The 26,993-nt window shown below is 28.4% G+C and overlaps 2 protein-coding genes across 2 annotated transcripts; both read left to right on the top strand.

The window, feature by feature from the left end:
• Positions 1–12,301: 12,301 nt before the first annotated feature.
• Positions 12,302–17,996, top strand: LOC101510051 (probable protein phosphatase 2C 12). Its single transcript, XM_004499012.2, has 10 exons — positions 12,302–12,440; positions 12,759–13,072; positions 13,860–14,031; positions 15,170–15,323; positions 15,410–15,473; positions 16,087–16,194; positions 16,538–16,663; positions 16,861–17,096; positions 17,182–17,381; positions 17,470–17,996. The coding sequence occupies exons 2-10, from the start codon at positions 12,875–12,877 to the stop codon at positions 17,496–17,498; spliced, it is 1,287 nt and encodes a 428-aa protein (XP_004499069.1). The 5' UTR covers positions 12,302–12,440; positions 12,759–12,874; the 3' UTR covers positions 17,499–17,996.
• Positions 17,997–21,868: 3,872 nt separating this feature from the next.
• LOC101490493 (BRI1 kinase inhibitor 1-like) lies at positions 21,869–23,864 on the top strand. The gene is made up of 2 exons (XM_004499035.4): positions 21,869–21,873; positions 22,881–23,864. The coding sequence occupies exons 1-2, from the start codon at positions 21,869–21,871 to the stop codon at positions 23,674–23,676; spliced, it is 801 nt and encodes a 266-aa protein (XP_004499092.1). The 3' UTR covers positions 23,677–23,864.
• The last annotated feature ends 3,129 nt before the right edge of the window (positions 23,865–26,993 follow it).

Below are 26,993 nucleotides of genomic sequence, written 5' to 3'. Positions count from 1 at the left end.
ACTATTTTTATAAAACAAAACAAACAACATTAAAACAGACAATATTTTATAAATAAGTGGTATTGGTTGTTCTATCGCCAATTTATGACGTTTTTTCATTTAGTTTAAAGTGTTTTTGAGATGCTATATTTTAATCAATTATTATTTTCTTACCAGCTTATAATATTTTTTTCATTAAGTTACGTATTGTATTTTTGGTTACGTTTCATTTTTTTTTCATTATCTAAATTAAAAAAAAAAAAACCACTCAATATTAATTAAAAATATTTGTATGTTATTTTATACTGTTTTATTTAGACATTCATTAAAATTTATTTAACATCGTATATTTTCATATTTCTAAATTTAAAATTAATAAATCAAATTCTAAAACAAATATTATTTCAACAAGTGTTAATTAATTGACTTAATTAACAATAAAAAATGCTATATAAAATTGTTAACATTAATTTAATAAACTTTTTTTTTAAATGTCTATAAAATTTAGTAATTTTTTTGTTAAAGTATTAGTATAAACTCTAAAAAACTTCATGATCAAATCCGTTTTAGGCCTTCTTATGTCATAAGCTGGATTTGATTAAATGTTAATATTTCTCTTAATAAAAATTTAAATTTAATACATTAATTTAATCAACTAATTTAATTCAATATTATTTTTACTAAATAAGCCTAGGTCTCTTTGCCATTAAATCTAATGTATTGCCCGAATGGAAACTTTCTTTTAAGATTTAATTACTTCAAATGTTATTTAACTATTTGAGAACTTTTAAATAAAACTTAGATTTAAAAAAATTGTAACAGACATCTTTAATTTATCAATAATTTCTAATTAAGTCATAATTAATTAAGTTGTTAATCAAATTCCTACATTTTTCAATAATTCATAATTAGTTCATATTCAACTTTTAAATAATTTATAATTTGACTTCTAAAGATTTTAGAATATTTTTTATTTCTTAGAGGAGTAAGATGTAATATATTATCTAATTGGTAGAGCATCCTCTTGTGACTTCTACTGCTATATACATAAATAGTTTTCTTATATCGTTATTTTATAATATGTTTTTTTTTATCCATTATTTTGTAATACGATAATATGATGAAGTAGTAACGTCAATCACAAGAATGTGAGTTTGAATTATGATTTATTTTTTAAATGTTAATTTTTGAATTTAATTTAAATTAACTCAAGATCAATTTTGATTATAAACAAAAATTCAAGAACGTTATAAGTGAGTTAAAAATGAATAAAGCAAATTATTTTTAAGTGATACGTGATTAGTGTGTGAGAAATAAATAAAGACATAGATAAGAAAATTAAACAATAATGTATTTTGGTTTACCTAAGATGAGTTACGTTCAGTCCTCACAATTTATGAGTTTTTCACTAATGTATTTCGCACAAGAACGTTCTTGCTTTCACATTATTTTTCTTGATCAATCTTTATCAGTTACATAATTCACCTTTATTTTGAAATGATTTTTACGGTTAGTTACCTTTTCAGTCTATAAATGATTTTAACAAGTTACCTTTTAATAACTAAAATAATTTTTACAATATACTCAAACTATCTTAAAAGATAAATTTGAGTTTCAAATGATGTGTATGATAAAATGTTTTAGGATCATAATCTATTCAACATTTATTTTAGATTAATTATCAGCAGTAACTTAATAACGGTATCCTTAAATATAATAAGAGAAAACTGAAGTATTGCTTGAGTGAATAATTTTGTTGCTTGAGTATGATTGTTTAAGTATTGGAACGATCGCTTTTAAAAATTCTTGTTATTGTCTTCACCTTGATGTTCCTTTTATACATGAAGAGATGGTCATAAGACTCAATACGATCGTTACTTAATTTGAGCAAAACGTTTGTTCAAATTGAACTTTAATATGCATGTGTATTATTCGATCCAAAGTGTTCTTCTTCAAATGCCAGCACATTATTGGTTCTAAATTGTATAGAAAACGTAGATGAGTGATTGAATAGTTGTTTAGTGTCAATTATTTGTTTCATAAGCATGTTGAGCTTTCTGCAAAAAGTACAATAATAGTTACTATTATCCTTGCTGACAACTCATCAATCTAGAAGCTGATTTGGTTCTTTGGGACTTAAACTTGTGTTATGTGCTTGATTACTGTTCTGAATAGTCTTGATATTATTTTTAACTTGAGGTTTAGATAATGGAGAATGATATATTTTAATTTTATCCTTAAAAATAAATAACTACAATGATATTTTTATAAAAACTAAATTGATTCTTGATAAACCACAATTATCTTGTAATCAATCTCGAGTTCAAATAAGGCATGATGTTATTGATTTATTTCATGGTGAGATCGTTGATTATTGTATGAATGAATTTCATAATATGTCTTTGAATAAATCACTCAAAAACATAAATTAAATAGCAACATAATTCAAATAATGATTAATAATTAATTAATTGTTTGTTTATTTTCACAATATTTGATTTCGGGTTTTGTCTCAATATACGAGTGCTATTAAAACACTTATAATTAAGTATTTCATTAATACAATAAATACATCAAGATTAATTGTCATTTATGTTGATTGTGTAATTATTTTAGAATAAATCATCAATTTAGTCATTAAACTAGCACTCTCTCACCAATTTAGTCTATAAACTATTAAAATCAATTAAAAGATGCATAAACTATTTATCCATCTAACAGGTTAGTCTCCTTTTAATTGTATCCATTAAACGACTATTAGTAACACCTAAACTGTGAAAATACTTTTAAATAATTCGTGAATTATCATAAAAAACAACAATTTAGTCCCTCACAGTTCTGTTTTTTATTTTTTTGTTAAACACCGCATCTTTCATTTTCTCTAATCAATAATTTATATGATAATTATTTAATAACTTTGCCAAAAAATTAGTTAAAAACAAGAAAGAGAAAACCAGTAAAGCAAAATATTAATAAACAAGAGAAAAAAAAAAAACAAACCAAAAAAATCATTAAAACATAAAAACTAATAAACGAGTTAATAAATAAAACTTGTTAAACCAATATTTATCAAGCGGTTATGCTAACCTGTGTCCTTATGGCACATATTAAAAATATTAAAAAAAATATATAAATTTTATTGAAAAAAACAATGTTTAAACTTTTAAATAGTTGAAAATAAATTTAAAACACAAGTTTTAAGATAAAATTTCAACATTTGAATTATTAACATATATCCTATATTATTAGGGCACATGTTAGCATTTCTCTTTATCAAAAAACCAAAATTTTAGTAAATCAGAATTAATAGATCAGCAGACATAAATAGAAAAATAAATAAGATAATCTATAAACTCGTTACATTAAACTATAATTTATTGCAAAATAAATTCAAAAACAATAATTCATTCAGCGTTCATAAAAAATACTAAAAATTTCAGACTTTATTGAAGATTGAGATGTTTGACAATAACAAAAAAGTTGAACTTTAAGGGATTAAATTGTTGTTTTCTATGATAGGTTAAGGACTATTTTGAAGCATTTTCATAGTTTATGAACTACTAATGACTAGTTAACGAATAAACTAACTTGATGGATGGAAAAATAGTTTAGGGGCCTTTTAGTTGATTGTAATAGTTTAAGGCTAAGTAGGTGAGAAAGTGTTAGTTTATAGACTAAGTTGATGGTTTATTCATTATTTTACAATGATAATTATAATCAAGTGATTAAATAATAAAATCGACAATTCTTATTTTTTGGGTATATAAATGAAATAGTAAAAAAAATTATACCCAACTGTAAAGCCTTGTCTTTAAATTCAAGGCATTGTATCATCCTAATAAATTTAACATTTGTCGATTGAACTCGACCTTACGAATAAATCAATAATTCTTTTTTTTTTTTACAAATAAATCGATAATTAACTATTCGCAAACAATTGATTTGTACATTCAAATAATTTTTTTTTCTTTTAAAATTAGTAAATTTTTCGTGCATCCACATGAGTCAGTACAAAGTTGTATTAATTTGATAATTCAAAAAAGTTGATAGTGTATATGTGTTAGAGTACAATATGTATCTTTTCAAATTTTACATCTAAATCAGACTAGCCTTAACTAATCATGCATTTGTTAGAGTATAATTGTGTAGTAAAAGTGCAGAGACAATTTATTAAAAATAAAATGAAAAGATAAAATCTATTAAATTTTTATTTTGTTATTGATAAATTTGTCTCGTATACAATAATAATTTAGAAATTTGTATCAGAAATAACTTATTATGTGTATGATAGTTCAATCTCGTAGGTGATGTATAATAATTATTTGGAAATTTTTATCAATAACAACTTGTTTTGGTATATGATCAAGATTTTGAAAATTTTAATCAGTGAGAATTTAAGCTGTATATGATTGTCTAAACTCATCAATGATAATTTATTATGTGAGTGATAGTTATATGAAAAAAAAAACTAGTGATAAATTATCCCGTATATGATAGTTTAATTTCATAATTAATGATTTGTTTCGTATAGGATAATTATTTTTAAAATTTTACCAGCAAAGATTTATCTTTTGTATAATAACTAAATTTCATTAGTTAGAATTTGTCTAGTGTATTGTAATTAATTCCTAAATGTTTACTTTCAAACAATCATATAACAAATGTTTCATAGTTAAATCAAATATTAATATAAATCACATTTAGGGATGGCAACATAATTCGTACCCACCGATATCCACCCGAATCTACTCGATTTAGGTGGAGAAAATCCATTTTGATTGAATACGGGTGCGGATGCAGATTTTCCTCGAAATTAAAATTCGGGGCGGGGACGGGTTTGGAAGTGATGATATCTACCCCGCACCCGAATCCGCCCCGCAAGTAATATTATAGTAATTTTTAAATTATATATATATATATATATATATATATTAAACATACTTAATATTTTTTTAAATATTAAAAATTGTAATCTTATTTCTATAGAAAATAATTTTTATTTTATTATTGTTTAATAATAATTATTTTATTATATTAATTATAATATATATAATTTTTTTATTATATATATATGAATGGCTGCAGGTGTGAGCAGAGAAATCCAAACCCCGTTATGAGAGGAAATGAAAATCTAAATTTCACACCCACTATATAAAACGAGGACGAATACAGATTTTTTCTGATTAATCGAATGCGGATGCGGAGGAGGCAAAATATGCCTCTGTCCCACTCCGTTACCATGTCTATTCACATTTAAATTTATAAATATATGTGTTATGAAAAATACATAATTGTGTTTATAAAAACACCTAGATACTTGGCCCATAATTATAACCCATGGATTTGATTTAACAAAGTACAATAATAATAAAATATATAAAATTTAAATTAAATTCATATTCATTGAACTCGGGTGAGTTCTGAGCAAAATTTAAAGCAATCAACGATAAGGATAACAATTAGATCTAGATCTACCCGCAAAAACACTTGTAATGGGTAGGATAAAAATCGTATAATGGGTATAAGTACGAGGACGGATAATTACCTGTAAAATTGAACGGGTATGAGTGCGAGTACGAGTATTGTAGTACTCACTCCGTCCTGCATCTGCACGTATATAATAATAATAATAATAATAATAATAATAATAATAATAATAATAATAATAATAATAATAATAATAATAATAATAATAATATATTATTATTATTATTATTATTATTATTATTATTATTATTATTATTATTATTATTACTGGGTACGTTTGTTTGAGCTTAAATAAAAATAATTTTTTTTAAAATAATTTAGAGATTTTTTTAGAAATGATTATTTTTAACTCCCGTTTGTTTACTATTATAAAAATGATTTTTTTTAAACTACAAAATTACCATAAAAGAACATAAAAATGATTTTCAAGAAAACATGTTTGTTTGAAAACACATTTTTTAAATACATGATTTTCTTAAGTATACATATGTCTCTCTAATCTCTTATGCATCTATATCTCCCCCTCCAATCTTTATCTACTATTTCTCTCAGTCTCTAGTATCTCTCCCTACCTTTCCTTTTTATCCTAAGCAAATCAATGAATTTGGATTCTCAATTTCATAGTTTTAAGATCCTCCTGAAAAATAAACATATAAATAAATCAATACGAAAATATGCAAGTAATATATTTTGGAGGTCCTATTTTAATATTAAAAATGGGGTCCTGAATAAAAAAAATGTACAATTTTCATAATTAAAAAAATTAAAAAAATAAATTTTAGTCTCTATATATATATCAAGCTACATGATGCTCTATCTATACCAATTTACATGATGCTTTACACATACCAATATTTAAATTCAAGTTGTTAGAGTACTTTTATCATAAACTTTATGGAAGTTTGTCTTCAATTGAAATTAACAATATCAAAAAGTTATGTTACTTATCATTTGAAGATTATCAACCTAAAATCAATGGATTGGTGGACAATTCAACGAAAAAGTTCAATGAGAAGGAGTTAAATTTAGAAAATGGTAATTGTACCAATTTTCTTAGAGGTTATGATTCATATGTCAATGATACCAATGATGTGCAATCAAAATCTGAGTTAGATCTATACTTGGAGGAAAAGGTATTGCCTAGGAATGCTACATTTGATATTCTTGGATGGCAGAAAACAAATGGAATCAAGTATCCAATTTTGCAAAAAAACTTCAAAGGATATTTTGGCTATCCCAATTTCCATTGCTGCTTAAGAATCTGCTTTTAGTACTAGTGGTAGGTTGTTGAGATCCAGACTTCATGAGGATACTTTGGAGGCACTTATGTGCTCACAAAGTTGGATAAAACATGAAAAATAAGGTAATAATTGTTGCAATATACTCTTTATTTAATTAAATTTGTGTTTAGTTTAACTATTTACTTTCTTTTATGTTTTAGCAGCTATTGATATCGTTGGACCGCTATAATATTTATAATCGAAAGATAAACGTTTGCAAACTTTTCAAGAATTTGATTCTGATGAAGATTTAAATAATTGAGATTTTATATTCAAGAGTTTTTTTTTTTGTTATTAATAATGACTTTATAATTATAAATAACTAATATAATACACATATCAATTTTTTTACAGATCTCAAATAATACTACTAAAGGACTTACAACTTCATAAAATATTATTTCGGATGTTTTGATGTTTATTATAGTAATGTGGGATCATTTGATATGTTTTGAATGTTTTGATTTAGAAAATATTTTGGTTTGTAGTACTTTATGATTTGGATGTAAGATATTTGGAATTTTTTTAAAATTTAATAACAACAATAGCGATTATTTATCGATGTAACACTCCAAATTTTATAATAAATTATTTTATTTATCTAATAGGATTTTAAACAATTAATTTAGTGTTGCATGTGTTTAAAATATGTGTTGACATATAATTATGATTAATTTTCCTTACATGTATAATTGCTATAGTATGATAATTTTATAGAGATTTAAATTAGTGAATAAGATAAATTGTTAATATTGTATTTATTTATTCTATTTAATTATTTTTGTGAAAATTATTAGTATTGTAATATGAGTATTTTGGAGAGTAATACTTTAATTATTATGGATGAATAGAATGAGTGATTAATATATTTTTTTAAAACTTAAATAATAGAAATATAAGTTTGAGTTAGCTATCAACACCCCTTATATTTTCTGCTTCAGCTTGCTTTTCTAACCTCACTTTACCCAAAACCCCAAATCAGATTTTGCACCTCGTTTACCCTAAACCAAAATCACAAACAGATTTCCTGTTTTTACAGCCTTGCGCTGCCGCCGGTAATGGATCATCACCATCTTCACCAATTTCTTCCATTCAATGGTCGAATAACCCATCACAATTTCTTCCCCATCAATCATCTTCGTCTAGACCTGCTATATGAGACTCTCATAATCAGAAAACAAGTCACAATACATTCTAACAACCGCTACATGTGATATTTTTTGATAACCGTGAATGCCATCAATGTCCCCAACCACCATATTTGAAATCACTGTTCTCGACTCCTTCATCTACGGGAAGAACCGCAATCAAAATAACCAATCATGACCTAATCGAAAATTCTAACCATCGCCTTCAAACTTTGATTTTGGTCGTTGTAGTGTTGACCAGAAATAATGAAGATCAGTTATGTGACCTATGCGTTGAGAGCTTTGTCCTACAATATTCGTTTCTCAATTTAAGCAAAACCTGTGATAACTTGTTATCGTCGGTGTTACGGTAAATGCTTTCCGATCAACCTCGCATTCATTGTTCATTTGTTTTGACCTGTCATAATTAAAGTTAGATGCTGATGCAATTTTAATTTTAATTTCAGTGTTGTTATCCGTAAACACCGTTTCGAGTCATCCGTATCGCTGCAATTTGGTTATTCTTTGAACCGCTTTCAAACGATTTATTTTTTGATTGCTCCAACATTGCTGAAACTTAATATGTACTGTATGAAATCGTCAAATGAGGTATGGGGTGAGAGAGAGTTCGAATTCATGAGTGTAAATTAAGTGAGATGAACGGAAAAAACCGTATTTCCCATAATTCATTCGGGGATCGCTACGTACAGCTGAAGCCCTTTGAGTAATAATTAACTAATGAGAAAACTTGAATTTGGTGAGGTTAAAATACGAGTTAGAAACTTTTATAAGGTGTTGTTTGATTTAAATTTTGAATATTGTGTGGTAGTTGAATTATTGTAGAATTATGTATTTGACGTATTATGTGGTTTGTTTATATCTACCATGATATTGTTATATGATATAAAATAGGCTAAATTACATCTGTGGTCTCTTAACTTAATTTCAGGTAATGTTTTAGTCCTTTATCTTTTTTTTCTTCCCGATTTAGTCCTTTATTCGTAACAATATCAAATAAAGTATGAAAATATGAATTTATTTGAAGATTTGCGTTACGAATTTGATTTATATTGAAGAATATAATTAATTTTATGAGTTTTGATTGATTTTTTTTGTTGTTGTGAATTTTTGTATAAAGAAGGATAACATTGTTGAAATTTTAAAACATAAAATATCAAATTGTCACTTAAAATTAACATAAAGGACCAAGTCGGGAAAAAAAGAAGATAAAAGACTAAAACATTACCTGAAATTAAGTTAAAGAACCACATATGTAATTTAGCCTATAAAATATGATGAATTGTTATTAATTCAATATCAATTGAAGTAGTGCGTGTGAATAATTTAGTAATATCATATGTGAGTGAAAATCATATATTGTTGGAGTTTGTGTATTATGATGATAAATTTTGAATGACATATATGACTATGAAAATATGTATTGATGATTACTTGTTGACTTATGATGTTACCACCTTGAAGAATATCACGAAATGCATATTGAGTTTTATTGAATAGTGATGAACTTGACTTGTGTCAATGATGGTCCTCTTAATGGAGTGAGTAACCTAGACCAACGAGGGGAGAAAATAGATGTTGATAAATTTTGAAGTGGAGATTATTTGGTCATCATATAGGTAGGGTCTGACAAGCCTAGTGATTTCAGGGAAGTACAACTGAATGAGCCTGATCGTGGCGTTCTACTATTGAGCCTTAGGGCAAGATTGTTAGACCTTGGAGGTATTCGGGTGGGGAACTCCTAGGTGACTTGGAGGTAGCACTCCAAATGTCGGGAGCTACCATGCAACACATGTTTACCTCGATTATCACGTATATGTGTCTCGGGTTGAGTTGAGGGGATCTATGAGGACATGGCCAAATTGAATTGTCCGTCCACTTGTGTGGTGACATAGTATCAAGCCTCATAACCAAGTACTTCAGAGTTAGAATGGTACTAAAGGAAGAGGAGGAGTCTAGAGTATAAGAGCATGCATAACATTACTTGATTTGTGTGTTTACTTAAGTTAGAATGGTACCAAAGGAAGAGGAGGAGTCTAGAGTATAAGAGCATGCATAACATTACTTGATTTATGTGTTTACTTACTTGGTGTTATGGATTGTATCAATGTTTTACCTTGATTATTCCTGTTGATTGTGATTTAATATGATATGGTGTTTACTATATTTTAAGTTATTCTCAATTACTTTATACTATTACATGTTTTCGAAGCTCACCCCTCGTTGCTTGTGTTTGGCGCTTGCGAGAGCGCAATCATTTCAGGTTATCATTTGGTGATCCACGCTCTGATAGGTGATACTGGGTGGGAGTAATTTGTCGTATTTTATTGAGTTATGAATTAATTTAGATTTTTGTAAATTCGATTGATCAATTGTGTTATTTTTATCTTTTATTCGGATGTAGAAATTAGTGGTCTATAAGTTTAGCACACATTTTTATGTTAGAAATTTTTATTTAATAAACTTCAACTATATTCGATATTAAAGGATTTTTAATTGAAATTATTTTTATGCAAGCATTTTGTGTAAGTGTGAATGTGACTACCTGAACTTTATAGTTTAAAAGAAAATTTTTATACTGTATTTTGGAACCGCTGCGAATCTCTTTCAAAACTAGTGTATTTTACTTTTTATTTCAATTTGGGTTTAGGGTGTCACAATAATTTTTATTTAATAAACTTCAACTATATTCGATATTAAAGGATTTTTAATTGAAATTATTTTTATGCAAGCATTTTGTGTAAGTGTGAATGTGACTACCTGAACTTTATAGTTTAAAAGAAAATTTTTATACTGTATTTTGGAACCGCTGCGAATCTCTTTCAAAACTAGTGTATTTTACTTTTTATTTCAATTTGGGTTTAGGGTGTCACAATCGACATTTGTTAAAGTGCATGCAATAGGAATAAGTATGGGCACTTAAGTACCCAAATGAAAATGTACGGATATTAAAGTTGATACACACGAGGGTACAGACACAGATATGTATTTTTTTAACTGCAGTTATGAAGACGGGTACTATAGTACCCTACCAAAACTCTACCCATTGCTATCCTTTATCAACAACCATATGTAATGTGGTAATGAAAAATAACATAGATCAAGCATTTATCTTTATCAGAAAAATCAAAATTTCAATAAACTAGAACTAATCAATTCAAGAAACATAATCAAGAAACATAATCAGAAAACTTTAAACCTTGAGGACTTAAATTGTTGTTTTCGATGATAAATGAAGAACTATTTTGAAGTATTTTTATGGTCTATAGACTACTAACGACCAATTATTGAATATAATTAACGGATGAATTAATTTGATAAATGAAAAAATATTTTAAGAATATTTTAGTTGATTTTAATAATTTAAGAACTAAACTAATGATATATGTTAGCTTATGAACTAAATTGATGGTTTATTTATAATTTTATAATAATTATTATAATCAGATGATTCAATAATAGAATTTTTTAAAATGATCTCTTTTTGATTTTTTTTTTTTTGCAAGAATGACTTAGAGTTGGGTTGATTTTGTTTATTTATTCATTTTTTAAATGTAGAAGTCATTTAAAAAAAATGACTTATTGCATTAATTTTTTTTACTAAAAAAAAGAATTGTGTAATTCATTTGCATAAAATAAAAACACAAAATTTATAAAAATTACATTAATTGATTAGAGTTACCCGTAACATTTGTACAATAACTTTGAGTATAATCAAATACTTGACATAATCTATATTTTATTTGTATTTTCTTTTAAAGTGAAATTCTATTATTTGGATGATTTTTTTTTTTAACTATTCTTATTTGAGAATTATGGTACACTATTTCAAAAATAGGTTATTAAAAAAATCCTCAATAATACAATCGATAATTCTTTTTCTTATGCAGATGAAACAATAAAAAATTACACTAAATTTTAAAATTTTAATTTCGAACGCGAGTCATTTTATCAATCTAACAATTTTAATATTTGCTACCTAAACTAAATCTTAAAAAAAATCTGAAAATTCAGTTATTTTATTTACAAAAAATTGATAATTCTAATTAATTTTGAACTCTTCGTATTAAATTGGTTTACACGCGCAAATAGATATTTTTTTTCTTTCTCAAAATAAAAAACGTGCGAGGAAATTGAATTTGTGACGAGTCGTGAGAGTCAATTTATTTTGTGGGACGTGCCACAAGTGAATGAATAGAAGTCAAAGACAGTGACATTGACCGCACCGCACGAACCCTGGCTGGCTCGTTGCGCCGAGCTAAATGAAAAAATAAGAAAACGATGCGTTTTTGCCACGTCATTGCATTGTATTTCTCGAAACGAAAAAAAACACGAAATGGTCTCATTTAATTTAATTTAATTTTCATTTTCATTTGCGCTTTTTTTTTTTGGTTAAGTTGTGTTTCTTTCTCTTTCTTTCAACAATGGAATATTTGCAGCACGCTGGGATCCGCGTTTTTGGATCGCACATAACATTCCAATTCATTCCGCATTTACGCGCCTGAACGAACAAACGACATCGCCGTTTCGCTCTTCTCTTCTTCTCACCGTAATAGCATCTCTTCTCCCTTTCCATTTCTCACTGCGTTTCGTTTCATCTTCTTTTTTTTACATCGACGACCATTGCCGTTTTTCTCGCTATTCAATTTTTCTGTCGTTTTCATATCGTTCAACGTCGTTCGTTGAATTTCTCTCCATTCCAGGAAATTTATATTCATAATTTCATTGTTTTCTCTACATTATTAGGATCTTCATTGTCGATGCATTGACTCTGGATGAAAATGATTAGTTATTTGGTGAAAAAGGAAAATAATGATTATGATTTTAATTTTCTTAATTAATGTGTTTTTTTTGTTTCCTTATTTAGGATTTGATTGTGAAATCACACATAATAGAGGATTAAAGCAAGAAGCACTTGTTGTTTTGGTATAAAAGTTGAGTAGCTTGGAATTGGAATTTGGAGATTGAAGAGGGGAATGAACAATGTCTACTAAGAGTGAACACCAAACGGTTCCTCTTTCGGTTCTATTGAAACGTGAATTGATGATTGAGAAAATTGAGAAACCTGAGATTGTTCATGGTCAAGCTGGTCAAAGCAAGAAAGGAGAGGATTTCACCTTGTTAAAGGCCGAGTGTCAGAGGATGATGGGTGATGGAGTCTATACTTATTCAGTTTATGGGGTATGTTTAATGTTTCTCTCGTTCTTCTTTTTCAGATTCAATCACTGATTTTCTTATTTGGACTTGATTGGTTACATGTTTTCATTTGATGTGTTTTATACATGTTCAGATTGGATTATTTTCTAACTTAAGAGAGCTTTTCAATAAAATAAATTTATGTTTTTTCACTTGCAAAAAAATATATAACCTTATAAGCTTATACTAGTAGTTATTTATGGAGAACTTAAACCTGAGAGATTCAGAAAAATCTAAAAATTGAGATGTAGAAGCTAAATTCAATTTATAAGGTAACTATTGTTTAAAATGCTTATAATAATTACATGATTATTGTTTGGAAAGTTTATCATTCTATTCTATGGCATGACTTGATGAATGAGAGAAAAAAATGAGATTAATTATTTATTGCAACTATGGAAAATGGTATTGATTTCATCTTATGGAGTTGCTATTTTTGATAGATTTACTGAGAGTACAATGTAATTTTTTTCAATGTATTGACTTTTAATTCATAGCTGACTTTGACTTTGATACGAGTTTAGCCAGTTGCATATTGTGTCTACATCAACATGGATCTCATATTTCTGACATTTATTGCTCAATTGATGTGAAGTGTGAACAGTTTCGCCTCTTGTTATGGTTTTTTTGTATGCACTCATCTTCGTTGGATCACAAGAATTTTTTAACCATTTATGCACTGAATGCATTAATGTTATTTTTCTTAGTTTATGCTTTTTTTGTGTTTTCCCTGGTTTCATTTTCTCATTTGGAAGTTTTACTTACATTACAGCTATTTGATGGGCACAATGGATCTGCTGCTGCTATTTATTCTAAGGAGAATCTTCTAAATAACGTGTTAAGTGCAATTCCTCCAGATCTTAACAGAGATGAGTGGTTAGCAGCGTTGCCTAGAGCTTTGGTTGCAGGCTTTGTAAAAACTGATAAAGATTTTCAACAGAAAGGTATGGACAATTTACTTCTTTTAGTGTTTTCTTTGCTGTCTGTTAATTATTTGTTTAAGATAATTAATGTGCAGCAATGGGAACCTTAATGGTAATATAACCCAAAGCATTTGTAAAAATTTCTATTGTCGCTGTCATCTATCATCCAGGCCTTCTCAGCGTAGAGATATAAAATACGAGTATTAAAGAAAAAAATGGTTTGCAGATATGCATGCAGAACGTGCTATCTATATTTTGAAACCTTGGCATCATTTTTGTTTATTCGAAACTCTCTAAAGATTTGACACTAGCTCTTTTTGAGAACAAAGCCATTGCAATATTGTTCTTGCTATTTATTTGATTTTTTTGAAGATTTTGGTTTGATTATAAATGTTGGTGGATGATAAAACTCCTTTTCAAAGTGGGGGATTTTTTTTATAACCATATGTGTGAGGCTTTTTGCAAGTGGGTGCTAGCATTTGTCTTCTTAGGTTGAGCTTCTTTGCCTGGTTTAGACTCTGGACGTGAATCTTGCTAGTTAAGGCATCAGCTCCAACTAGCTTTAACAACACGACATTGCTTTGGCTCGAGTTTACAAATTCATCAAGAAAACCAAAATTTACTTTTCCTTGATTTAAAAATCCTTGGACAGGTTTAGCAACCAGTTTATATAGTTTCACACTTCCTTGATTAATGCTAGTTAAGTTTGTAGGCACCTAAGAGATATAAGGTTTGGTGGTTGAGGGGAGGGAGTTAGGGAGGGAGAGTTTGTTCTCCACCTCCAAAGTAAAACTAAATATACTAACATTTGTTTGTTTCTATGGACTGTATAGTTAGCTCATGATTTAAATTATGGACTACATCAAGCAATGTGGTTGCAGCATCGGAAGAAAGCAGCTGTGACAGTTGCATCATACTTGAACTGAGAACCACATTGGTCCCCATCAAACAACTATAGCCACAACATGACTGCAACCGCAATGCCACTGTAACCATAATTTAAAATCACGTGCTAGTTGTCGACATATTAGAGTATTTTAATGGTTAATGAAGAACATTAATTAGTAATGGAAATTTTAAGACGGTGTGACTGAGCTGTGATTGATAGTTTTTATACTTCTGAATTAATGTTGTAAATTTTTATATTTTCTTATTACAGGACAAAAATCAGGAACAACTGTCACCTTTGTCATTATCGAAGGATGGGTTGTAACAGTTGCATCAGTTGGCGATTCCCGCTGTGTACTAGAATCTTCTGAAGGCGAGATTTATTATTTGTCAGCAGATCATCGGCTAGAAACAAATGAAGAGGAGTAAGTTGTAATTTTTTTTTTGTTGAACAACTGTTTGGAATTGTTTTGTTGTTAATAACCTCACCCTTCTTTTTCACTTTCACCAGGAGGGTTCGTATCACCTCTAGTGGGGGTGAGGTTGGTCGTTTAAATACAGGAGGAGGTGCAGAGGTACATTTCCTTTTAGTTTTATCCCTTTTAACCTGTATGGTTTTGTTCCATAACAAGCTTCCAGTAATAACTTAATTTTTGTGACATGATGCTTGCCCCATTAAACTACATAATCAGAGATTAAGAGTAATGTGAATCATTGTACCAAACAAAAGAAATAGTAATGTGAATCATACCATGGTAAATTGAGAGGCAGGTGTACACTTGTTGATTACCTTTGGTGATAAGGCCATATCAAATTAACAGTATCATTCTCATTGCATTTTATTAAAACGTTTTACAATCTTTCTTGGAAATTGTTGTTTAGAATCTTTAGATAATATGTAACTATCTCCCTATATATTTTACCAAAATTCTCTTTAGAAGAAATTTGCATTTGATTTTGAGTTAATAATACTAATTGGTGATAAGACCATATCAAATTAACAGTATCGTTCTCATTGCATTTCATTAAGACTTTTTACAATCTTTCTTGGAAACTGTTGTCTAGAATCTTTAGAAAATAGGTAACTGTTTCCCTATGTATTTTACGAAAATTCTCTTTAGAAGAAATTTGCATTTGATTTTGAGTTAATAATATTAATATGCCTAACTAGATTAATGGTTTTTGTAGGTTGGTCCATTGAGATGTTGGCCTGGTGGCCTGTGCCTTTCACGATCTATTGGAGATATGGATATTGGTGAATTTGTTGTCCCTGTACCTTATGTAAAACAAGTGAAGGTTAGTCACTATGTCTATACTCAATCTTACACATAGGACAGTGGTTGACTTACATTGATACATTACTTTTCATTTGCACCCCTTTCACTCTCAAAGTCACTTACTCTGTATATTTCTTTTCTCTTCTTGGTAATCCTACACAGGTTTTCACCGCTGTTGTCTTTTATGTGCATGTATAGTTTCTTCTTAGCAAGTGTTTCTGCTAACCACATTGTTTCAGAAACTTTGATGATTAAATGATTGAATTCTTATGAGGGGTTATGAAGTTGTTGTTTGTTTTCCAAGAAATCTTTATTTGTGCATCTTTTTCGATGAAGAGTTTAATTTATTTCCGTCAATTCAGCTGTCCACTGCTGGAGGCCGGCTTGTTATCTGCAGTGATGGTGTTTGGGACTCTTTACCTGCAGAAGTGGCCCTTGATTGTTGCCGTGGCATGTCACCAGAGTCTGCTGCACCGCAGATTGTAAAAGTAAGATAAAATGTACATCTTTTGAATGATTTTATGAGTTTTTTTGTGGGACTGTTTAGGAGTTAAGTGAAATAGTAATCTCCGACTTCAACATCATAAGATACCTTGTTTGCATTAGTTTCTCTTGATAACTTTGTCATTTAGTGTTATGAAACTATGAATTGTGTGTTTATTATCTCTTCTCTTTCTGTCTTCAGGAAGCTTTACAAGCAAAGGGACTTAGGGATGATACAACCTGTATCGTTGTTGATATATTACCTCAGGAGAAGCCACCTGCTCCTGTGCCACATCAAAAGAAGCCAGTAAAAGGAATGCTCAAGGCAATGTTTCGTAAAAAGTCTTCTGAATCATCTTCTTATATTGATAAAGAATACTTGGAGCCAGATGTAGTAGTGGAGCTGTATGAGGAAGGCTCTGCTATGCTTTCAGAGAGGTTTAGTTTTGTAATAGCCGTTGCAAAAGTTTACAGCTTGCTCTCTAGTTCTCTCTTGACAATAGAATGTTTGTTTAAAATGCAGGTTAGATACAAAATATCCACTCTGCAACATGTTCAAGTTGTTCATATGTGCAGTATGTCAAGTAGAAATAAAACCCGGAGAGGGTATTTCAGTACATGAGGGTGCTCCCAACCCTCGAAAATTGCGCCCCTGGGATGGACCTTTCCTTTGCTCTAGTTGCCAGGAGAAGAAAGAAGCCATGGAAGGGAAAAGATCATTAGGTGTTTTGACGACTCCTTTTCATTTCTGTCCATCTTCCTTGAAATATGTTTCCATAACTTAATCCACTATTTGGGTTTTTGATTTCAGATAGACTTAGCAGCGGAAGTGACGAATGAACTCTCATGTATATTTGCATTTTTGAGAGTGATCAAAATTGTTCATATATGATGGAAAGTTCAAACCTCCTAGCAACAATGACTCCTTTGTATTATCACAGGGACTTTATGGATCTAATTTGGAATGCCTCATGAAAATACATATGAAAACCAACAGCAGCTTGGTAGAAGAATTCTAACTTGGAAAGTATGGAATGGCAACCACTCAAGTGTGTGAAAGGTTGAGTTATAAGTGGCAGTGCACAACAGGAAATGGGAGTTTATTCATTCTTTTTTTACATATTTCTTTTTCTGGGATCTGTTTATTGTATATGGGTCCTTTGGAATCTCATTTATATAGAGACCTTTAATGGAAGTGGTCTTCTATAATTGTAATGTGATATAGGGAGTTTAATTAGTATTCATAGATAAATTATTCTGTAGAATAGATGTGTGTATCTTTTGAATGATTTATTCTTTTAGCATCCGATTTTGATAAAGTTCCTTTTTCCAAATCAACATTGGGTCTGTTGTCTTTGTTGTTGCATTTGATGTTCCTACTGAGATAAAATAGTGAATGGATTTCCAAATAGACTCGAAAAAGTAAATAAACAAAAAAAAAGATTTACAATAGAAATGGCTTTTAAATTTGAATTGGAAAACTATTCTAATTCGAAATGATCTGAAATTAGTTTCACATATATTTTCCTAAACCGTTTCTATATTATTCAGACTTATCTAGTAGATTTTCTGTTTTCTTTTATATAGCAAACTTAATTCCTATCTTTACATAAACAGAAGTATTGACATATTTAGGTGACTTATTTTGAACAATGTGTTTAGATATTTAGGTGACTTATATTATTTTGGTTTTAACTGATATCACCAAGAGAGTGGAAAATTGATTTTTTTTTCTTCTCTTAAAATTTATTTATTTTACTAGAAAAATGGATCTTCTTCTACATGTTATCTCTGTGGTACCAAAAATAAGACTGAGGAAAGAAAAAACGATTAGAAAATTCTTGTAAAAAAAAAAAAGACAATTGGAAAATATATAGGGATTTGACAAAAAAAAGACATAAGAGAGATAGAGGATCCAAATCTAATAAAAAGAAGTATGCTAGAGAGGAAAACAAGAGAAAGAGATAATAGATGAGAGATCCATGAGATGGAGAGGCTTGTATAGTTGTATGGATTGGTGGTGAAGATGATTCTACTCATTAAAGCAATATGTTTTGAGATAAAAAATACATACTTAAACGATTAAAGTTTAGAGATGGGCGTATGATAATATATTTTAAAAAAAACACCTCGCATGATAGAAAAAAAATACTCAATTTTAAAGTTCTCTACCTTTAAGTAAAAATGCCTATTTCGAAATTTTGCTAGACTCCACCTACTCCATACATGTGTATGGTTTTCAAGTGAAATAGATGTGTTTATGTCTTACAACAAATCTGAATCATTTCATATTAAAAAATATTTGAGTTATATAATAATCATCTTTAAAATAATAAATATGAATGAGTGTGATATGCTAATAATGTAAAATATTTTATATTGTTCATACATTACAAATTACACTATTCTTTCATTGTAATTTATTTATTTAGTAATGGATGAATCTTAATCTTTTATCTTCAAAATAAGAAAAAGATATAAAAAATAATTTTGAGTGGGGAGGATGAGCATATCAAACCAAATAATGGGTCCATGATTAAGATGTCGACCTTAACCATGCTTACAAAACTCCTTGCTGCATGGACCACCGTATTAATACACGTGTGTGTGGGTCTCCACCATCCCCTAACTGTTTCTAATTTACTTTTTGGCCCCTCTCTTTGTGTGTCCATCATAGTCTATGTATAGACAAATTAACACTCACATGATCCTCCATCTTTTTCTTTGAGCTTTCGTGTTCAATAATAAAACATCCACTCTAGAGGCCCAAATACTCCCATCCAAATTGACACTTCAATGGTGATTAATAAAACGATATGATTGGGTTTATTGTCACCATATGATTGTTACCAAACAAGTCTTTTTTTTTTTTTTTTTTTCATATAAATTTATAGCTTATTGAGTTATTTGTCATGCCACGGACATTTGAAAAGTAAAACAGATTTGGTATAGTATAGACTTCAATATAATCATAGAATTTAGATTTGGAATATTGGACCTCTAACTGAATCTCAAGAATAATATTTTTTTGATAAATTCAAAAACTAATTAATATAACCAATATATCTCGGGTCCAAAAAAATGTTTTTTTTTTTTTTTTTTTCATATAAATTTATAGCTTATTGAGTTATTTGTCATGCCACGGACATTTGAAAAGTAAAACAGATTTGGTATAGTATAGACTTCAATATAATCATAGAATTTAGATTTGGAATATTGGACCTCTAACTGAATCTCAAGAATAATATTTTTTTGATAAATTCAAAAACTAATTAATATAACCAATATATCTCGGCATGTATATAAGCTAGCTAGCTCCGACATATAATTACCTAAAAACAACATTAATTGGCTAGTTGACATGAAATTAAAATTAATTGTAAGTGGTAATAAAGACATGTGAGTGCACGTGGGGAATCCAGTGGCGGGGGACGAAGCATGCAGGCAATACTAGTGTACTTGTACAGTACGTTAAAATATGTTTGTTTGAATTGAATTTGGTGGAGCTAGCAATTTTTCAAACTCTTCATGTTTTATGGGGACCTCTCATTAGTGATAGAATTAGGCTTTTTTTAGTTGAATATTTAAGCCTATGTTTAGCTTGGTCAAATATTCAATCAAAAAGAACAACGATTATGACACAATATTATTACTCTTACTACATCTATCCATTTAATGAGAAACTAGCGTTTCTGTAATGGTATTCTTAGTAGCAAAATAGGTTACACTAAATTGCATTATTGTCTTTATATATATTATAGATAACACACAAAATCATCAAGAACAAAGATATACATTGAAATATATAGTTGTGGATTATATGTTTCTTCCATTAGAAATAAGTGAGTATCATCCCACAATAACAAATAAGGTTAGTGAGACATTTACCAATTGTCTAATAAAGACAATTCAATTAATAGCTGAAAAGAAATCGATATGCAAATGGTTTAAGTTTAAAAATAAAATTCTCTATTTTTAAAGTATGTGAGTCTAACTATTAGTATTATTTGTAAAAAAGACATTTTATTTTTTTTACTAAAACTAAAAGACATTAAACAATTAATATTCACCACAAAAGAGCGATATTAAAAAAAAAATGCTTATCTTGGCCGGCAAAAAAGGAATATGTATGCTTATCTTTGTGAAAAGTCTAAATATAGTCCAAAGTATTTATGGCTTGTCCAATCAATAAATATTGTAAGATAAATGCAGTAGTGTTTTAGTTAGATTTTTAATTTCATATCGTAGTAGATTATTTACATTTGGCAATTATTTGAATGAAGTCCAAGTTTGTAAAGTAGAATCAGCCATGCCAACCCCATCTTGTTTTAGTGGAGAATTTTGGAGCTTTGTGTCCTCATTAATTTTCGAAACCAGCACCGCAGTTGGTGGTGGACCTATTAATAATATATAGAACCAATCTTAGGACTATTTTTCCACACTAAGAGTGAAATTTATCATCTTACCAATCATCTCATTCTTTAGTGTCACCGCCAAACACTCCTATGTCATAGTGCAAGATAAGACAAAAAGTAACATATTCACGCTACTCAAATAAACTAGTGATAGCTTAAGACTAACACTAGTTAATTTTAAATTTGTAATATATATGGATAGGAAATATATCAAATAACAACATCACTTGTAATAAGAGACGAAAGGAATAAATCTTATCTATTCATTAAATTATGAAAGATTAAAATTAAAATAAAAAATAATATGTAATTTTTTTAAGTAGTCACGCAATACTTAAATTATTTTTAATTATAATTATAATTATTTATGTATAATTATATATATATAAAGTAGCACTTTCATGTAAATAATTAAGTTTATATAAAAAAACAAATATTTCAATTTTGAATCTATTAAATACATAATTTTCAATAAAAATTTATTATTTTAGTCTCTTAAAAAATATTTTTAAGGTATTTAAATTTTTTTAATAATAAAATAGACAAATTCTATTATAAAATATTTTGATAAATAATGTCATGTATGTGGACTAATACTTAAAGTAACTTTTATAATTGAGATAATAACATGCTTGATGGGAAAAGTTTTGAGAGATCAAATTATTTTTTTTAATTTTATAAAACTGACATTAGTCAAAAATCAATGTTTCAAATATAAAAATTAAAAATATTATTTAACTTATATTTTTTGGAAAGTATCATTTACGATAAAAAATAACCGATATTTAACTCATAATGAGGTATGGGTGCATCATGCGCACGTACACACATATAATATATTTAAAAAAAATATTTGGTATGAAATTAAGATCATAGCAACCACGTGACAAGAAATTTTGGTACCCTACCTAAAAATAAAAATAAAAGAAAAGAAAGTTTGGTACCCATGTATTGTTCTTTAGACTTACTGGTAGAGAGGTTGGAATAAGCCACGTTAGATTTTTAAGGCTTTTAAGTCTAATTTACTTTAAAAATTATTTACATTTAATTAAATAGTATAATTTTTTTTTTAAAAAGAGATGATAAATTTTATTGTAATTAAATTTACATAATTTTAACTTCCCATATTCAAATTCAAAACAAGATTAATAATAACGAAATTCCCCAATTGAACGGCTTAATTTCACAACTTAAATCAATTTATAAATATATTAAATTATATAACTATAACACTCTTAGTTACTTTTATTAGTGTATTCCTTTTGTTGTGCTTTGACTAATTAGTATGGAACCTTGCAACATGTTTACACATTTTAATATTTTTTATGTAAGATTTTCATTACTCATTCTCTTAAACTCTTTGCTAAATTAATATCTTTTGGACGTCAAACACTTATTTAATATTTAATATTCAATTTCAATTTTTGTTATTGATACAATTATCTATAATTTAATTAAATTAGTTTTGAAATTAGCTATCTTTCATATACAGTACCTAGACTACAAAGTCATTAATTAGTTTTTCTTTCTTTCTTTCTTATAAAGTAGTTTTCCAAAAAGATCAAATACACTTTGACAAAGACTCACTCTATCTTTTCCTACTTTTTGATTCCTTTATCTCTTTGTTTTGTCAACATTCATATGCATATATACTAACACAAAGAAGAAAAAAATCACAAATCCTTTCTCTAGCCACTCAAAATAAAACACTATATAGATCAATAATTTCACACATAATATTGCATCAAAATCTTTTTGGTTTTTCAATGCAAAAACCTTACTATTATGGAAAAACAAATTGAAGTAGAAAATCAACAACATTCTCCTTCTCAAAATTTCCTAATAATAATAAATCAAAATTTTCTCCACCATCTTTTGCAGCACTTGATTTATCACCAGCTGATGAAATTTTCTTCCATGGTCATTTACTTCCTCTCCAAATCCTCTCACACTTTCCTTCATCGATATCGCCTCGTTCTTCGACAAATTCAATGGATAGTTTCACTCTCCCTATTAGAGAATTATTCTCAGAAGAAGATGAAAATCTTCCAAAACAGAACAGTAGCAGCAGCAGCAGCAACATCACATTAGACAGCAATAACAACAGCAAAAGAGAAAAAAACAACAATATAGGAATATCCAAAAAGGTAGAGGGTAAGTTCAAGTTTGCTTTTTCATTATTTAATTCAACTAAAGAGGCAAAAGGGTCTCAAATTAAAGAAGAAAAAGAGAATCACAAGAAGAAAAAGAAGCTAAGGTTTGATGTGATGCATGAAGTGAAAAAGTACTTGAAAAAAATGAAGCCTTTTATGTATTTTAAAAGAGAGAAAATTAGAGTTCATAAAAAGTGTTATTCTTATAATTCAGGAAATGTAACTCCTAGAAATAAGAAATTAGAATTGAAAAGTTGGAATTGGAAAGGACAATATTCAGCACCAGCATCAATGAGAACTTCTCCATCAAATAGTGGTGTTTTATTTGCAACAACAACACCTCTTCCTCATGCTAGTGATAGTACCATGGAAGAGTTGCAGGGTGCTATTCAAGCTGCAATTACTCACTGCAAAAATTCTTTTGCTAAAGAAGAAAATCTCCAATGCTGATTTGTTTTTTGAGATTTTTGCTTTTTTTTCTTACTAGAATTATAATATCCTTATCATTAATTTCTTATTTGATATTTAAATTATTGTGTTCATTTTTTATGAGCAATAAATTAGTGTACATAAAAATGTGTTATTATGATGATGAGATTTAAAAGGATATTTATATTATAATATATAGTATTTATGAATTTCTTGACTCTTAAGCTAGGTGCTTGTTCTGTTTCACAATTTTTGCCAACGAATAAATAATATAAGAAAAGTTATAATTTTTGAATACAAGGTCAAATAAGATACATATATATATATATATATATATATATATATATATATATATATATATATATATATATATCCACAAGAAACTGTTTTTTTTTTTTAAAATAAATATACTAGTGATTCTATATGTGGGAATTTTGACATGATTAAGCACTTAGAAGTCAGAGATGTGTCAGAATTTTTCATCTTTAATGTTATCTCTGACACTGTCTTTGGATATTCATAACAACCTGAGAATTTGTGTGGCTATGTTATTCATTTTCCTTTGTGTTGGTATTTTTGTTTTCCTTGGAAACCATATCCAATGCTTATCCCACATAGATGCATTTGGACCAGGTATGCTTAGATTCCTTTGCCACATGATGTGTTCTTTTCTGTCAAAATCATATTTGTAATTGCTCACTCAACCTAGATGTGTTTTATGTCTTCATCCATATGTAACATAACAATAGTAGTATATTATTGGCAGCTCCAAACAATGTCACTATGTCTCAGGCATAAACTTTAAAACTAAATTTTGATAAAAAAATATATAGAGGTAATTTTTTTGCTAATAATAATTTTTTATTATAATTTTTACCATTCTTGTTTTTTTTAAATATAAAATATTTTAATTATGTCAATCTATGTATCTTTTTAGAATAGTCAGATCTTTAACTTGATGAACCTAAAGATGTTCAATTTTTCAAGACTTTATTTTCAAAATAAATTAGGAAAAAAGAGAAACTATAATTAAATTGATACTAATAAATTTGAACTTTATGATTACCTAACTACACACGAAAGTTAGGCCTAAAAACCTTGGCATTAGCTCAGAAATCCCAACCATGTGTATTTTTTGGGTTTAGTCTGTCCCAAAGTCCATATCTATGTATCAGCCCCACAACTCAAAAGCATTACACCCATCGCAATGTTATTTTGAGATATCTTACCCTACACCACTCTAAATATTTTGCTCTCTTCAATGCTAATACCTCATCAACTACTTTTGACCTCTTCAAATCAAATTCATCTTTTTTTTGACTCAAATGATATTTGATTATTCACATAATCTAAGTTGGAAGAAAAATTCTTCCAATAAAAAACACAAATGCCGGCAAAATTATATAAATATCTTGAACAAGTTACAAACAACTACAACAAAATTAAAAAAATTCAACACATACATACAAAAATATGGCTTTTCATTGTGTTAAATTTATGTTAGAAATAGAGGAGGAAGAAGAGAAAGGGAGAAAAGAAGGAATTCTTGCCTAGAGTTTCTTTAGTAAATGAACAAAATTTATAATATATAAAAAATATCATAAAAAGACAAGTTTTATGTGAAGATAGAATCAATGTATGTTAATGGTATAGGAGTAGGGATGAGAATAGGCTTGACCTCCGACAGAGGCCTATGGCCTGACCTATTTAATAAAAAGACTAGGCTCAACCTATTTTTAAAGCCTATTTAAATAGGTTAGGCTCAGACTTATAAAAAAGCCTATTAGGCCTGAAAGACAGACATATATATATTTAATTATTTATTAATGTTATTTTTTATTATTATATTAATAATATTATTTCCTATTTTAATTTCTATCAATTAGGCAATCACTCAGTAGTCATTCCATATCGGTAGTCATTCCATAGTTGGTAGTCGTTCCATATTCGGTAGTCATTCAATTAGTCAATAATAACTCAGTAGTCCTTCCATATTTGTTTGAGAGATAATAATGGGTGCGTTTATTTCAGAAAAAAAAAATCTATTATTTGAAACCAAGAATTATGTTTTAGAGTTTAACGGATGTTTGTTTCAGATTTTTTTTTAAATTATTTTGTCAAAAAAATTATTTTTTGTTTAATATATATAGATATGTACATTGATATTGGTATGTGGAGAGCATCTGATATGAGTAGAGCATTTAAATGTTTTAATATGAATAAGGCTTTTAAATAGGCTTCTAAGCAAGACCTGACTTTTAAAAAGGTCAGACCAGACCGAAAAAAAAGCCTATGATAGGCCGTAGGCCAGACTTAGGCCTAAAAAATTAATCGTAGGCCAGACTCAGGTCTTTTAAAGTCTGACCTAACCTATTCTCACCCCTATATAGGAGTGTCATCATTAGTCGTAATCGGCACAGACAAAATATGACTCACATATACAAAAGATTTATCATTATCACATACGGTGTGATACTCTAGAATGAAAAATCCATATAATATGCTATATACCTGACATACTAGAGGAGTTTAAACCTTTACTAGATGAAGCATATATGGTATGTGACTGAGTGACATAATTTTTTTTGGATTTGTTATGCAATATCAGATATTTGAGAAGCAATCTCATATGTGTATATAGAATCCAAACTAGATTCAATGGTATGAGAAGCAGAATCAACAACATATGATGACAAACCTCTAAAAAAATTATTCTTGTGTGCTTTTCCCAATTTCAGATATTATGCTTTCCAATGAACTTTTTTTGTTGTTGCAAAAAACACATTCATCATTATCAAGTCCAGCTCTCCTTTGAGGTTTTCTTTTTTGAACAAGAGTAGCAAAAATAGATGGAGGAGTTGAGATAATTCTCTTATCAGACACAACAGAGTGAGCCTTGAGTCTAATTGTTTCTGCCAACAATTCACTAACTACTGATTCAACATGAGAGGGAGGAATACAAAGCAAAACCCCACGAAGGTCCTCAAAATGATCCTGAAGAGCCATCATAAAGCAAACCAAACGTTGCTCCTCACTCTGATCAATGTACGCTTTGACAACTTTCAACTTAGTTGATTCTATAAGAGTTAATTGATCCCACAAATTGGTCATTACTGAATATAATTCATGAATGATCATATTATTTTGCTTAAGGGCCATAATATTACTTTCCAACTGATACCGTTTTGCAAAGTTAGACGGAACATATAAATGTTTCAAGTGATCTTAAATCTAGTTAGTAGTATCATACTTTGCTAGTTGTACACCTATAAACTGCCCAACAAAGTCATTAATCCAAATAATGATTTTTGAATTACTAACATTTCATGTTTTCAAAT

This window comes from Cicer arietinum, chromosome 4 (genome assembly GCF_000331145.2).
Source record: "Cicer arietinum cultivar CDC Frontier isolate Library 1 chromosome 4, Cicar.CDCFrontier_v2.0, whole genome shotgun sequence".
NCBI lineage: Eukaryota > Viridiplantae > Streptophyta > Magnoliopsida > Fabales > Fabaceae > Cicer > Cicer arietinum.
This window is presented reverse-complemented; position numbering and strand designations above follow the sequence as displayed.